Genomic DNA, 12,523 nt, shown 5'->3' on the forward strand with positions numbered 1-12,523 from the left:
ATAGATAGTTTAGATCACCTAGAAAAAATGGTAGTGGGTTTAACCCACCTGTAGATAGGTGTTGTGGCTTTCCTTTGTCATAGAAGGAGTTCTATAGCTAGATAATACATGGTGTGGGACCTTAATGGTTGTTATTTGGACGTCAGTAACAAATGCCTGAGGCTCATTTCAGGTTTATTTGTTTCTTTTATTTTTATGTTTACCAGGGATCTCCAACTGGGCCAGTGGCCCTTTATCAGCAGAGGCCCAGGATGAAAAGCTCCATTAAAAAAACACATTAAAAACAATACAAGAAATTGATAACAATCAATAATACATAACTTTGGTAAATATAGGTAGTAAATAGTTTATACATAAACAATAAAAACTGAGAGAGTAATATAAAACGGAAAAAAGAAAGCTAACAAATAAACTAGCATGAACTATCTTGTGCCATCATAGAGAAATGACTGATCAGTAGATCAATATCATGGTTTTGGTGGTAAATATTCATGAGATACATGTACGGTATATGAACAAGAATATGGCCGATTGTTGCTACGCTATTGTTACATGTTCTAAACAGTGATAGCTAACGCAATACTGAGGTGAAGTACAAGAAGGAGGGAGTATGATGAAGCTGTAGGAAGCTTGAAGTAGGTAGATAAAAATAGGAGCAGCAGTGAGCTTGAGACAGGTACAGAGAAATCGGAATTCCATGATAGAAGGGATAGTTTGGATGTTAGAATTTAGTGAGGGAAGAGATATGAACAAGGAAGGACAGAATGATCAGCCTGGATTAGTGCAGGAGCAAAGCCAGTTTTTGGTTAGGTGTTCCTTAAACAGTAGTTTAAATATGGATGTGTTACTAGAATTTAATATTGTCTGAGGCAAGGAATTCCAGAACTTAGACATTTGGTGGGCGAATAGAGAGTTACCATAACAATTATTAGATTTAGTTTGAGTAGTAGTTTGCTGGAGAATCTTAGTGGCCTGCTGTTAGACTAGGGCCGCACTAAGCTCTGGACAGTTGTCTGGCTGGTGGAAGATGGAATGAATGAAAGTTAGTTGGTTGAGGGATAGGAGATTGGGTAGTTCAATCCAGTTTAGTTTATGAAGTGCTGTGTAGTGATGTGATCTAGGCCTTAGACATATCAAGAAAGATAGACAAGACAAGGTGATTGTCATTTCTAAGCCGGTTGATTGAGTTTATAAAACTAACAAGGGCAGTGGTTGTACTGAGTTTTGGTCTAAAGCCAGGTTTAGAAGCAAATAGGAGATTGTTGCTTAGCAGATACATTTAAGACTGTAAGTACTGATTATTTACATTGATTAAACTTCATATTGAAATTACTGACTTCCAGATATAAGTTTTTATAGATATAAGTACTGCACCCCAATTATTAGGCTGTGTTTTAAAGGTAATCTACTCGGGTGTGTTAAGGTAAAACAATTGCGATACAAAATGAGAATGCTGGCAGGCATAATAGAGTTAAGAAGAAAGTGCAGAAGAATAGCTAGGGTGGGGAAAATGGGGCAGCTGTCTGGGGTAAAAGGTATTAGGATATATGATCAGGAGATGCTGACTTGACCGATAGTGCAGCATTCATTTCCGTTTCTGCATTTCTGAAAATGCCAGTGCTGAAATGACTAGGTCAGGACTAAAGCATGTGAAGTCTAAGTTGTAGCAAGTTGCTTGCTACAAATACAGCAAGCAGTTTGTTTAAAATAAAATGAACACAGAATGGGAAAAAAAACAGACTTGTCTTTGAGCACCACATCTGGGGAAAAGGCCTTTTTTTTTGTTTGCTCAGTTCAGGGGCACCAGACTGAGGAAAAGTACCAGGTGTTAGATGAAAAGCTGATGGTGAGAATCAGTAATGGTTGTAAAGTTTATAGAATTTGGGGCAATAATATGCTAGGGACCTATATCAGAAAACATGGAAGATGTATATTCTGTGCAAAACTTATTTAAGGAGCTTGAGAAATGAAGGTGCTGGGAGGGTTTTGTGAGGGGTTTAAGAAATCTTAGAGTTAGGTACAGTGAAGGCTGGAGGAGCGAACAGAAATAAGGAAGCATTAGGACAGTTTTCATGAAAGATTCAGGTCATGGGAATTCGTAGACTGCGGGGAACACTGTGGTTAATAACGTTAAAGGGGATTTAATTAATGGAAATTTCACTGTGGGACATGACTGAATGGAATAAAAAAAGCTATGTCAGGAGGTGGAAATACAGATATGTTGATATTAAGGAAATGGGATTACATGGGTTGGGGTGGTGAACTACTGGAACATAGATGAAAGGGGTCTCATTAAGGAATTTTTTTTAAACAATAAGTATGGTAGGAATTATAAGGGCAGCTGCAGGGACAACATGATAGTGGTGGGATGTGAAGAAGGAGTAAAGTATAAAGCATTACACCAGGTATTTTTACAGAACAGAATAAAAAACAAACAATGGTCTGGAGAGAAGCAAAAGTGAAGAAATGTTCTGTAGTGATGGTGAAATAGTATAAATGACAAAGACAGCTACTTCAGAGATAATGAACAATGGATTTATGTGGCAGTTTGTCAGAAGTCATCTAGGACAGAAGGTTTATGTTACATGGTGAAGTTGAGGGATTAAATCAGGTACTGAAGTGGTGGTACTGTTTTCTCTAGAAGTGAGAACAAATGCAGAGGTTAGCTTAGTCTAGAACTTAGCACAAGAAGAGTAACAGTTTCTTACGGCAGGGTTACATGGTGTGGCATGGTATAGTGCATACTGACAGGAGGGGTCAACTGGGAATAAGTAGTGTATCTAGGATAGGGCAAGAGGGGCAACTGGCACAGGTGTAAACTGTTGGGGGTGCCAGCAGCCAGTCTTCATATGTCTTTAATGCAATACTAGCTTTAGAAGCTGGTATTGCATTTGCAGTCAAACCTGAGCACTGTAGCATTCCATGCATGGTCTAAACTGTAGCAACTGCTTGCTACAATTTAAAAGTAATTTTTTTAACTAAAATCTGAGCAGTGTAGTATTCTGTGCAGGCAGGGTATTAACTGTAGCAAATGTTTGCTACATTTGTGGTAAGCAGTTTGGAACAGTTAAAATGGAGATTTTTTTTTCATACTAAAGCGCTCCACGTAGCAGTGTATAAACTGTAGCAACTGTTTGCTACATTTGTAGCAAGCAGTTTGCTACAGTTTAAATTAAACAAGTTTTTTTTTTAACTAAAACATGAGTGTTGTAGCGCTCAGTGCAGGCAGTATATAACTGTAGCAACTGATTGCTAGATTTGTAGCAATAGTTTGCTACACATTCTTTTTTTAATGAAATATGTTGAAGGAGGGTTGGGGCAAGGCATAGAAATGGCTGGGGCAGGAGGGGGAATGTTATGCATCTGGCAACCTGGTTGGTGTGCCAATAGAAGGAATATTGGCTTTTTTTTAAAATCTTCAGTGGAAGAGCTGGAAGGGACTGCTGGTTGAACCAGCTATGTTTCTTCTAGGAATGCTGAATAAACAGCATACCAGCTGGTTAAACAAAATTTGCTGCTACAACCACTCTCTGGGCCAGTGATCAAGGAGCCTCAATCCTCACCACTGACACCTGTGAGGAATGTTCACTTTCAGAGAAATAGATACACAGAGTATTTCCAGATGCAGCTCTCTGCACCAAGTACAATTTCCCTTAAGAGCACACAGGGAATGCAGTCAGCAAGGGGTCTGGATTTCTTTATATCTGTCTCCCTCCAGAGCCCCAGTAAGGCTCCCCACTAGCAAAGCTGCAGGGTTAAGTCCTCAGCTGAGTGTCCAAGCCAAGTCCTCCAGCACCTTCTCTGTGAAACCTGTGCTTTGTATCCCTGCTACAAGTAGCTGACACACACAGACTGTGAGATCTGATTTTTTACACATACATAGCTGGGAAAGGCTGGCACAGATTTACCTGCTATGCTCCCTTCTGCCCAGAGTATAAGGTAGTTATCGCTGCCACCAGACACTCCACAATCAGCTGCTCTAAGGCCCTTAACAAAGGGTGTCCAATTATACTGTGTAATATTAACATTAATACAAACTGTATTAATTGACCAAGACAACTAGACCTTTAGAAGTGGCCCAGACAGAGTCACCAAATACATATAAGCACTCATAAAGGTTAAATACTTTCTAAAAGGAACAGCCACAATAAACATGCCAAATATATTTAAGAATAAATAATAAAATAACATGAAAATACTAAATATATATTTACAGTAAACCACAGAGTTCAAAGCACAAGAAATATTGAAAATAACATTGATGGGCAGACTCAGACAAATAAAGAAATGCAAAATCTAAACTAAGCTTCAATATATTTTCCTGACTGAATCTAAGAGAATTAGTATTCCCTACTTACTTAACAGAGCAAGGCAGGTGATGTGGTAAATGGTACTTTTTGTTGTCAGGCCCAAGACAGAATACTCAATACTGAGAGATTTCTTTTTGTAATATCTAAAATCTCCAAGATGGCTGGCTGAATTAACTTATTTGGTCACCTGACTCTAGGTTCTCACACTATTCCCCTTTGAAGTTTGACAGGATGCTAGCAAAGATGTGATAAGATGCATATCTAAAGTTTTGCTAATGTTCATGGCAGTGCCTGGGGCTTCCCCTCTTTTTACTGAGCTAATGAACAAAGGCTTCTTCCAGGCATGCCATCTCCGGTCCTATTCAGAGCTGTGAGATAAGCACTTCCATGGCCCAACAAGTGGTCCAATTAACAGTATTCTTCTTAAAGTAAGAAGTAAGCTAGATGTCTCACATGTATCTTCCTTCTCTGGCCAGCAGGACCCACTGTTGATACATTTTAAACACTAACAATTTTACAAACACATTTTGATTTTCAAATGCCATACAGTTCTAATACATTTGTAGCATAAGCATCTGTACAAATAAGTTTGATATTCAAATTGCTCTAATATATTTGTAACATAAGCATTTGTGCAAATCAGTCTGATATTCAAATGTCATGCAGTTCTAATACATTTGTAACACAAGTATCTTGTATAAATTAGTTTGATATTCAAAGGACATATCATTCTTTACAGAACTCCAGCTGGCTATGCTGGCACTAGCCCATATCATCACATATGCTGTGACTAACATGGCTGTCAGTATCCTCCCCAGTGACTGATATCCAAGCATACTGTATAGTGCAATATGTCCCCTGCAATAGTAATTTGTATTCAGCTATTGAACAAACAAAGCTGTGAATAATGGTTGCATAATATCCGTGGCTCATTCCAAATTGTCCACCGCCTAATTGGTTGTCTTGTTATGTCTAAAACAATTGTTATAAGCAGAAAAATATATTTTTGTTTAGGCACCAACTCCTCAACATTTCTGCTTTTTTGGAATCGCACTTATTGGTCAGTTCCTTATATAACTTAGGGAAGCTATAGTGGGCTCATTTTCCTGATAAACATAAGAATTAGAAGGAATGGTGTAACACAGCATTTTAAAATATATAAAGTGTTTAGCCATCAAGAAATAATGCCTTTCAGTAGGTCTATGCCATGATTATGAATGCTAGAAGCTCAAATGCTACATAACTTAAAAAAAAAATTACATGGAATGTAAATCTCAAATTCATATGGAGGGCAATGACCCCCATACACTCCACACAGGGTATGAATCATATCACCTTGAGGAAAGAAATTTCTCCTGTTGTGACCTCATTCAAAAATAGCACTTTTTACACTGGATAGTACCACTGTTGGTGTATGAGTTGGGCTGGAATAGGCTTTGAGTGAAGTTCACATCAGTGTATTGTCCAGCATTCATAAATATCCACTAACATTTCAACCCTAATAGACTGGACAAATACAGCATAACTTATCCAAGGATATACATAATTGTAATAATAATAATAATAATAATGATGATGATAATAATAATAATGTTAATAATAAGGATAATGACTGGGTACTTGGTGAATGTACTATGTAATATGAGCACACATGCACTGGCAGCTGGATCTATAGCCAAAGTGCACTCCGGTATACATTCTTGCTAAATTAAAGAGGTTACTGCAAAAGTGTTAACTGCTGAGCATGCAGGCCATTCTTGTCTCACGAATTCCTAGATATGAAGCACATGAGTACTTATTTCATGCAAGCAAAACATGTATGAGGAACACAACATACACTGTTGTGTCTCTGCAGCAGCACACTGCACTAGGTTGCTTATGCCATAAACATTAAACATCTTCAAATACATGTGTGCTGCTCATGTGGCAAAAATGCTGCCAAAGCTTGCATTCAGTGGTCAATTAAAAAAAAAATCAAACCCTTCTTCTGAAGTTGTCTTTGCACAAGTTAATATTTTCTACTTACATGTTTTAGTTTTAGTGAGTTAATGTTTGTTTCTGTGATATGAATAAACCTATAACACGATATGTTCTTTGGTCATGGAAAAGACACAAGGTTTATTTGCAATGAATCATTTTCCTTTGGCCAAATAAAGTCACTTACCAGGAAGCAGCATAGTTGTAAGAAGCTCAGGGGATGCCAGAAAGTTTTGTATTGTTCGCTGGAAGGTCTTGCTGTGAGCTGATTGTAAGTGACTGCAAAACAAAAAAGAAAATTTAATGTATTTCTCTCAGTTTCAAAATTATTTTTTTCATGGACTAACTAGTTGGAAATATAGTGATAAATGCATTCAACGTTTTCTAACTTTCCTATTTTAGGTTCTTGTTGTAGTTCCGAGACTTAGAAGTCAAAGTTCATGTAAAATCCAAATGAATATTAAGGGCAATAGCTGAAGGTAAGATTCTTGTTGCAAAGTAGGCTCAAATACATCACATCCACTGCTTAGTAACCTATTTGTTAACCATTTGAAATGTCAGGACTCGCTAGTGAGTCCAGAAACACGGAAACTGAATAACCGAAAGAGTGGACTTACATATACTAACTCCAAGATGCCATTTCTCAGAATTTTCCCTTTTCTCCAAGGCATGGTAATCTCAGATTTGGTATATATAAGTTTGTCGGATGTGTGTGTGGGGTGGGGTGGTACCAGGTAGTTGCCCTCACTGCAAAAAAAGGTTTTAAGGAGAAGAGCGATTTTCGAGATTCGTTCTTCTTTGGGTTTTCTGGCTTTTTTGGCACTTGGCATTTCAAGTGTCAGCATTTCAATAAGGAGCCAACTATTCCATTGGTTATGAGAATTCCTTGCTACTATTTCCAGAAATATTTCCTCTGGGAAAAAAGGAATCATTGTGACATTATGTATAACTCTGGTTAGGTCCCAACCTGAACCATGTTCTTAATTTCGATGACCATTGACCTATAAGCATACAGGATCCCTGCAGATCAAGTTTAGAGAAATCCTACAAATGCACTGCCTATTGGCTGATAAGAACTACTTTCAACATGTTATCATTTTTGCTTTTTGTACCTGACAGAAAGGAGTAGAAAGGAAATTATGTTCTAGGCTTTTACACATGCTAAATGCCTTTAAAAGAGAAATGGTTCAATATGTTTTGGTGGAAGACTATAATCACTGAAATAAGGGACAGTGAACCTTTGAAAGGAAAGATAGAGAATATAGCATGTGAGCTATTGTTATTTTTTTCAACCTCTGCTGTAGCTCAGCAAAATTAACTTTCAGGATAACAATCTTGAGAAGGTTAAATGTCATCTTAAGTAAAATTAGCATATAGGATGATATCCCAGTTGGAGCAGTCTGTAAGGCATACCCTTTAGTAGGTGGCATACAACTGTCATTAAGTTCTTATTTATTTTATTTATCAACTCTATGACACCTAGTATCCCCATTTTATTGTCCAGCCATGTGTTAATAAGCTATATAAAAATTCAAATATGTGTGCTGCAGAAATTATATTGTAACATCCTGGAACATAATGCTAATGTTTGTTTTTGATAGGTTAAAAATGACAACAGCCATGGAAGTCTAAACCTTCACTTCCATTAACCAATTCACTAAATCCTTTCAATAACCATGTTGAAGCAGAAATTATTAGTTCCATTATCCAAAGTGTCAGATTAACTAATAAGTTCTAGCTGACAGCTGACACCTTATGTCATGTTATCCACAACCTTAACTTGGGGCTCTTGGATATACAAATCACACCTGACAAATCTTTTATTTCATTGTTAGCTATAGATCCCTATCAATGTCTCCAGAAACCACTAAAATTGCATTAACACCATTGAGAGGTTAAATATCAAACCAAATACCTTCTTGTTAGGGGATTTCAGTTACCCAAATATTACTGGCACTCTTACATCTATAAATATAGATATGATCAGCATTTCTTAATACAAATGCACTGGATTAGAATGTAAAACTATTCATGAGAGGCTCTAATATGTTTCACCTAGTCCTTATCAGCTAAACTTCCATCTGCATCCTAGCCCACATCTGTACATCCCTAGTTACGACTGGCTACAAATCAATAATCTTCTCTGCCAAACCTAGTAGTCCCACCCCCGCAACCAAAAGAGACTGTCTTCAAGGATTTTCTCAGGGCATGTCTACTTCATCTTGTAGAAGACCTGATCAAAACTCACAGTAATCTCCCATAAATGGACCTAAATGAGAGGGAAGTCATACTTAGCTCCAGTTTTTACCAGATGCATAGAAAGGTCTGTGCCCTTCTGTCCTAAATATAATTGTAAATTCACAAGTAAACCTCTCTGGTGGAGCTTAGTTCTTCATAAACCGTATAACAAAAGTAAGAAAAGCATGAAAAATTTTTAGAAATTACCATCTTACTACTCAAGACTACACTTTAACATGCCTGCAAGGAACTTTAAAACATTGCTAGAAAATATAAAGCAGAGTATAAACTTCAGGTCTCTACAGATATCAAATGAAAGCAAAAGTCTATAGCCAATTATTTCAGGAAAATTAAGGAATGATGCCCAGCAAAGCACCCAGCTCATCTATAACAATATTATACATTCTGATCCTGAGGTTATAGCCAATGTTGTGTTAATATCACCTCACCTACCTAGACGGTTACCCCCATTATTCCCCGAAAAATTAATTTTGCCAGAACTCACATTTGAATGAGTCTTAAAATCATTGTTAGAGTCTGAATGTAATTCTTCTGTGGGACCTGTTAACTTACCAGGCCCTGCCAAAATATAATGGATAAGCAGAAAATCAAACATTTTATGGCTTCTTTATAAAGGTTAATGATGATGAATCAGGATTTTGTTTTTGGTGACTTGCAGTATGTGGTAAAAGTAGAGCATTTAATGGTAGGCAATATTCTAAGCAAAAGAATATTATAGTTTGTTAAGACCTCCAAAAGTCATTCTCTATGGCCTACTGGTCAGTGGAGTAGCTAGAGTTTGTATCACCCAGGGATCTCTTTTGAGTTTGCTGCCCTTCCTCCTCACAAAATCATAGTCGAATGGAACCCTCATATACAGCCCCTCCCCCGCAGCCATTCCAATGTCCTATTACTTGGCTATTTCACCCCATTTACCATACACACTGTAATGTACATACTGCTTTAGTTCTACAATTATTTGGATTTCATTTACAACTTTTATTTTACATTTCATAGCACAAACACCAATAAACATCTGCTAAACAAAGCAATACAGTCTCACAATGAAAATAGCATTAACACATCTCTGCCCTTGAAACTCACATTCAAATAAAATGCAAAAGTCATCCAAATAATTCCACATTAAAGAGATGAGGTTGCAGCTAGCAAACAACTTTATATTTCATTGTTTCATCTACAAATAAAGTACCTGTTGCCCTTGAAGAATAAATTGCCTATGTTACATTGAAAAAATGACAAGCTAGTAATATTGCAACAGGGAATGGATGGCAAACCGATAATAGGTTCATAGTTACTAGGTATCTCTGCCAAAGAGGACAATCTTAGGACTGCAGCATCAAAAAGTACAACACAGTATGGTATCAGCAATCCATCTACATACTGTGGGACTAGAACCCACAGCCTTCTGCATCAAAAGCAAGTATACTACCTGTCATGCTAATAACAACACAAACAAACTTGGCATAAGCACCACTAAACTTCTCTCCCCTTGAAGAGCTATGCAGTGCCAAAAAATCTGAAAAAGCCAAAATTTATTGAGGGGGACAAAGGCCCAAAACCAGGGAGACATTTTAAACATTGCTTGTATAATCTTACAAAGTTGCTAGAATAAAATGTTTTGTGTTACCATGCTTTCCAGAAAGATAGGAAGACCGAAACTTAAATGGCTATCATTATTTAGTGAATTCATTTCTCAGTGATTTTCCAGAAAACTACAGATTTTAAGAGGAACAGACCAAAAGTATAAGCCAAACATTCTAGATATTCTGTGAAACGTTGTACAATTGAGAAATTCCTTGGATCATGATTGATGGTACAGGTAGAGAATTTAGGTCCTTGCTTCTTGTACCTAAGGTGCAGGGTTTGAGTCTGAGTAACCCTACCAGTTATACCTAACTGGGGGCATTTTACACCCCCCTTATTCAGAATAATAATGCAGTCTATACACAGCCCTATTCAGAATAATAATGCAGTCTACACATAGCCCTATTCAATGCAGTGAGAAATACAGCAGTACACTACAATTAACATTCAAGCCCAACTTTCAAATAATGCAGTCTCAATGCAGCAAGAAATGCAATAGCAGTACAAAGCTCTTAATAACATCAGATATTCAAATAATGCAGTCTCGTGTAACAACATTCAAAAGTAAAGCAATGCAGTCTTGTAATATGAAATGCTCACACTTCAATGCAGCTTGTCTCCAGTTAAGTTTCTCTCGGCAGTACACTTGAGCAAATGCAAAATGCAATAGCAGTAGTCAGACTGGTCCTAAGACTTAAGTAAACATTGACAGTTTAACGAGCCAGGAAGAAAGCTGTGCAGACCTGTGGACCATTAAAGTAAGAAATGCTGTGTGGACCATAAAAATTAAATTAAGTAGTAATGATCTGCCATACAAGTAATGCAGTCTCGTGTAACAACAAAGCCCTTAATAACATCTGACATTCAAATAATGCAATCTCGTGTAACAACATTCAAAAATGCAGCTTGTCTCCACTTAAGTTTCTCTCGGCAATACACTTGTCCAAGTTACGTGAGTATATTGGAGTTGTGTTAGTGTAATGTATTCAAGGCCTTTTTCTATAACTTCACTGTATGTTAGGTTAGTGCGCTCTCATGACTGTATGGGAGAGTTTAGGTTTTACTTACTATCTGAGTAAGTGAGAGGCTGGCCTCCAGGTTACATAGGTAATTCTCTTATGAATCATGTCATGTAACTCCAGTAATAACTGGTTGTCGATGAGTGTTAGGTAGTCCCTACTCTGTCTTAGAATATAAAGTGCAATCAGGCTGGCAATAGGAGAGCCAGAGTTACACTGGGCTTCCATGTTTGCCCAAATGGGTCAAGGGTCAAATTACTAAAAGCAGGAATGATATACTGAACCAATTTTGTCAGCAGGCAGAGAAGATATGTATAAGTGATATCCTAGGTGAGGCAAAGGTGCACTAACACTGATACAACTACTTGAAACTACAGATAGGGAATTGTGGAATATAGTCTAATCCAAGAATAGGATACAGATATAGTCTGGTTCAAAATACACATTCAGTATAATGACAACAGTATGAAGTTTGACGAGGTAGTACTAATTATATCCAGTGATAAACACGATGTGAGAGGAACAAGAGATCAAATACATAGATTCTATACAATAACAATACAACGGAGGCTGAATAATTAGTACACATTATACACAGTGCACTCTAGAACACCAGGCAAGAGGCTTGCTCAGATACCACACACACACACACACACACACACACACACACACACACCACCCACTTCAGGGAATGATTGCCACCAATAGAATGAAAAAAAGTTGGCTCAGATGCCACGAAATACATACTTCTCAGCGTCAGTAGGCTCAGGTACCACATAATGATTGCTTTTAGAATGCTACAAAATACATGAAAAAAATGCAAAGATTCAATAGGCTTGTGTGCCACACAATGATTGCTTCTAGGATTTTCACACTAGGTTGCAAAACACTTTGACACAGCCAAATACTGTTAATGACTAGTTTAAGCACAAAAGGAGATGCAGATATCAATAGTTTTTGGTGATTACTATGAATGGGTCTGCAAGCAGCAAAGAGCTATTATAAGAACAGTGGCAAGTGAGTAACTCACCTGTGAGCAACAAAAAAGTTTATAAATAAAGAAATAGCAGCAGTGTAAAGGCAGTGCAGCTGAGCTGGGGAAAACAGGGTCCCTATAAACAAACAGCAGCAGCACACAACTCAGAGCACCACAGAGCCACATTGTACTAGGAGCTGCACTTTTATGCCCATGAAAACTAGGCAAGAGACCAAAATCATGGTAGAAAATGTTGGATAACAGTTATGAACACTCTAGCACTGACTAACTGCGTCTATATGGCACAACATTCCCTGCTGCTGTGTGAAGTAAAGCAATGTCAAGTCTGGTTGGGACTGATCAGTCCAGTGGCAGCATCTAGCCAAGAAATGAGCACA

At 37.6% G+C, this 12,523-nt stretch overlaps 1 protein-coding gene across 1 annotated transcript in view; it reads right to left on the reverse strand.

The window, feature by feature from the left end:
* NECAB3 (N-terminal EF-hand calcium binding protein 3) overlaps positions 1–12,523 on the reverse strand; it is a 1,629,394-nt gene that overhangs the window by 55,759 nt on the left and 1,561,112 nt on the right. Inside the window, exon 13 of the mRNA XM_044090271.1 lies at positions 6,475–6,566. Coding sequence (XP_043946206.1) covers positions 6,475–6,566 — 92 coding nt within the window. The remainder of the gene's footprint in view (positions 1–6,474; positions 6,567–12,523) is intronic.

The sequence above is a fragment of the Protopterus annectens genome, chromosome 12.part0 (assembly GCF_019279795.1).
Source record: "Protopterus annectens isolate FY-2018-M chromosome 12.part0, PAN1.0, whole genome shotgun sequence".
Classification (NCBI taxonomy): domain Eukaryota; kingdom Metazoa; phylum Chordata; order Ceratodontiformes; family Protopteridae; genus Protopterus; species Protopterus annectens.